Source organism: Teleopsis dalmanni, unplaced genomic scaffold (genome assembly GCF_002237135.1).
Source record: "Teleopsis dalmanni isolate 2A unplaced genomic scaffold, ASM223713v2 unscaffolded_contig_4238, whole genome shotgun sequence".
NCBI lineage: Eukaryota > Metazoa > Arthropoda > Insecta > Diptera > Diopsidae > Teleopsis > Teleopsis dalmanni.
In genome coordinates this window covers 1-3,475 of record NW_024035620.1, presented here as the reverse complement: position 1 = coordinate 3,475, position 3,475 = coordinate 1, and the positions used below count along the sequence as shown (strand labels likewise).

The following is a 3,475-nucleotide window of genomic DNA, read 5'->3' as shown; positions in this document are numbered from 1 at the left end:
AAAAGCCATCATACCACTGTTCAACAATGCGTGCATTGTCAAGGTAAGCATTTACTGGCATATTGCGCAGAATTTCGGCAAATGACTGGGACAAAGAGATATGAGGTAGTCAGATCTGCAAGATTGTGTTTCAATTGTTTGAGAACGGGACACATGGGTCATAATTGTCCATCGAAATATCGGTGTCTGCGATGTAATGCAGCGCATCATACATTACTACATGACCATAGTGGAAGTGGTGGAGAAACTAATTACTCAAATATACCGGAAAAGACCACTGAAGCGACTAAGAAATACGCTGTCACATCAAATAATACATACATTTCCAGTGCTAATCAAGGTGCTCGAACTTTACATCTACAGACTGTTTTAATTGGCACTGCATTGATAGAGGTAAGGAGTCCTTCTGGTCAGAAGCTTATTGTGCGAGCTCTTTTGGATAGCGCGTCGGAAGCAACGTTTGTCAGCGAATTCATCGTGCAGCGGTTAAAACTGGACAAAACAAATGTCATAGTGCCGGTGAGTGGTGCAAATGGTGAAAGGGTCGCTAATTCAAGAGGAATGGTTTCATTTACAATCCATTCGTTAAAATCCGATTTCAACATGAATTGTGTTGCACTAATACTTCCACGAGTGGGTAGCGTTACCCCAACCATTCCCATACCGAAAGAAGCGCTTGGTGAGTTCATGAATTTAGATTTAGCTGATCCTCAATTACAGGTTCCGGGGGCAGTCGATATGATTTTGAGCGCTTCAGATTATGCTGCTATTGTCTATGAGCGACTAAAACGGCATCCAACTAACAATATTGTTGCCCAATATACGCAACTCGGTTGGGTAATTTTTGGTGGACTGTCGCGACGAAAGGGTATTTCAGTGAAAGGACAAGTTAATTGCTGTCATACTCGGGCAACATTGCACGAAATGCTACATAAATTTTGGGAATTGGAAGAAATAACAAACCACGCTCCGTTAACAAAAGATGAAATGTACTGTGAAGATTTTTTTGAGCGTACAACTGTACGCAACGCAACGGGTCGATATGTAGTTAGACTACCAATCAAGCAGAAAGCTGATTTGGCAACACTTAAGTCAAGTAAACTAAATGCACTTGCATTATTAAACAGCACGTTACAGCGATTAACCCGAGATCCGGATATGTACAAACTCTACCAAGATTTCATGGACGAATATCAGACCTGTGGCCATATGGAAGTGGTGCCACACTCGTATGATGTAGCTTCAACATGTTATCTTCCTCACCATGGTGTCTATAAAGCATCGAGTTCTACAACGAAGCTTCGCGTAGTCTTCAATGCTTCTAATAAATGTTTGAGCGGAATATCTCTTAATGATTGTCTGCATATAGGTCCCAGATTACAAAATGATCTATCAAATATCATCTTGCAATGGCGGCATTACCCTATAGTGTTTACAGGAGATATCGAGAAAATGTACAGGCAAATTCTTGTTGATAGCAAAGATGTGGATTTGCAACGAATAATGTGGCGCGTTCGACACGGGGACGCCCCTACAACGTTCCGGTTGCTCACTGTAACATATGGGACTAATTGTGCTCCATATCTTGCCATCAAAGTATTGCGTACTCTGGCAAAAGAGGAGCAAACTCGTTTTCCACGGGCAGCTGAATCGATTCTAAATGAATTTTACATTGATGACGTACTATCAGGTGGAGACACTCCAATCGAAGCTGCAGAAAAATTGCACGAACTTCAGGAGCTTCTAGCAACTGCAGGCTTCACTTTACGTAAATTTAATTCGAATTCAAATGACGTTTTAAGCACTCTGACTGAGGACGTAAAAGCTCACGCCGACGATGTGGAAATTAACACCGAGTATAAAACTAAGACACTTGGTCCTACTTGGTATACAAAATCCGACAGTTTTGGTTACAACGTCAATGTAACTTGTGACAACCATCATTACACAAAACGACTAATGTTGTCTGACATATCGAAGTTATTTGATCCACTTGGGTTCTTGGCTCCGGTTATCATTCGAGGAAAGATGTTTCTGCAACAACTCTGGCGTACTGGATCCGATTGGGATGATCCCTTGTCAATAGAGATGGCAAACATTTGGCATAACTTTCGTATTGACTTACAACAATTACATCACATTCGAATCCCACGTTGGATAAACACCACTTCGACAAGTGCAATTGAATTACACGCATTTGGTGATTCATCAAATCAAGCATATGCGGCTGCAGTATATGCGAAAACAACCATCGGTACGACCAGTTTTGTAAATTTGCTTATTAGTAAAACTAAGGTAGCCCCGTTGAAAGAAACGTCTATACAACGTTTAGAATTATGTGCAGCATTGCTAGCAGCAAAACTTCTACACAAGGTTAAAGGAACATTTAAGTGTCAACCATCACGCTGTATTTTGTGGACTGATAATACAACCACACTGTGGTGGATTAGAACTGATCCAGGCAAATTGAAGCAGTTCGTGGCAAACAGAGTGTCACAAATTCAGTCAATGACAAATATTGAAGACTGGAGGTATATTGCAACAAAGGATAATCCGGCTGATTGTGCATCACGAGGCAGTACCGTTTTGCAACTAAAAGATAATCTGATGTGGTGGTATGGACCATCTTGGCTTCGCTTAAATGAGAAAATGTGGCCCAACCACCAAATCAATCATACTCCTGACAGTTTACCTGAGAAAAAAGAGATTAACTCATTAACTACGCAGTTATCAACAGAAGTGTGGGAAATATTTGGACGATATGCTACTCTTGATAAATTACTCGTAGTCGTGGCGCAATGTCTACGTTTTATTCATGCGTGTCAAAAAAGGATGCGTCGAGATGAAAGTTTCTGCACTTGGCAAGAACGTTATACGGCTCTTAAAAAATTAGTAACAATTGTACAAAGGACCGAGTTTACCAACGATTATGCTGCTTTACGGAAAGGCAATCCAATTAACAAATCAAGTAAATTGTTTAAATTGAATCCGAAGCTTGATTCCGACGGAATTATGCGTCTAAATGGACGACTGCAAAATGCGAATATTCCTTCAGATGAACGATGTCCAATGATATTACCCAAATGTCATGATTTTACTACGTTGATTATTAATCACGCTCATATTCGAACATTACATGGCGGAACTCAAACAACATTAGCATATGTGCGACGGCAATTTTGGGTTATTGAAGGAAGATCCGCTGTGAAGAGAGTGATTAACAAATGCATTACATGTTTTCGTCAAGCCTGTCGACCGCAAGCACAACTTATGGGTAACTTACCTCCAGCACGGTGTAATATATCACAGCCATTCATGCACACGGGCGTGGATTATGCTGGTCCATTTAATGTGAGAGCGACAAGAGGGAGAGACCATCGTACTTACAAGGGGTATGTGGCTCTATTTATATGTTTTATTACACGAGCTATTCATTTGGAACTTGTGAGTGATATGACATCTGAAACATTTCTAG

At 40.7% G+C, this 3,475-nt stretch overlaps 1 protein-coding gene across 1 annotated transcript; it reads left to right on the top strand.

The window, feature by feature from the left end:
* Positions 1-153: 153 nt before the first annotated feature.
* On the top strand, positions 154-3,351 carry LOC119665266 (the record flags this gene model as incomplete). Its single annotated transcript, XM_038074542.1, has 1 exon — positions 154-3,351. A coding segment is annotated over exon 1 (3,198 nt), but the record flags the coding sequence as incomplete, so codon positions are not given.
* Between the last annotated feature and the right edge of the window lie 124 nt (positions 3,352-3,475).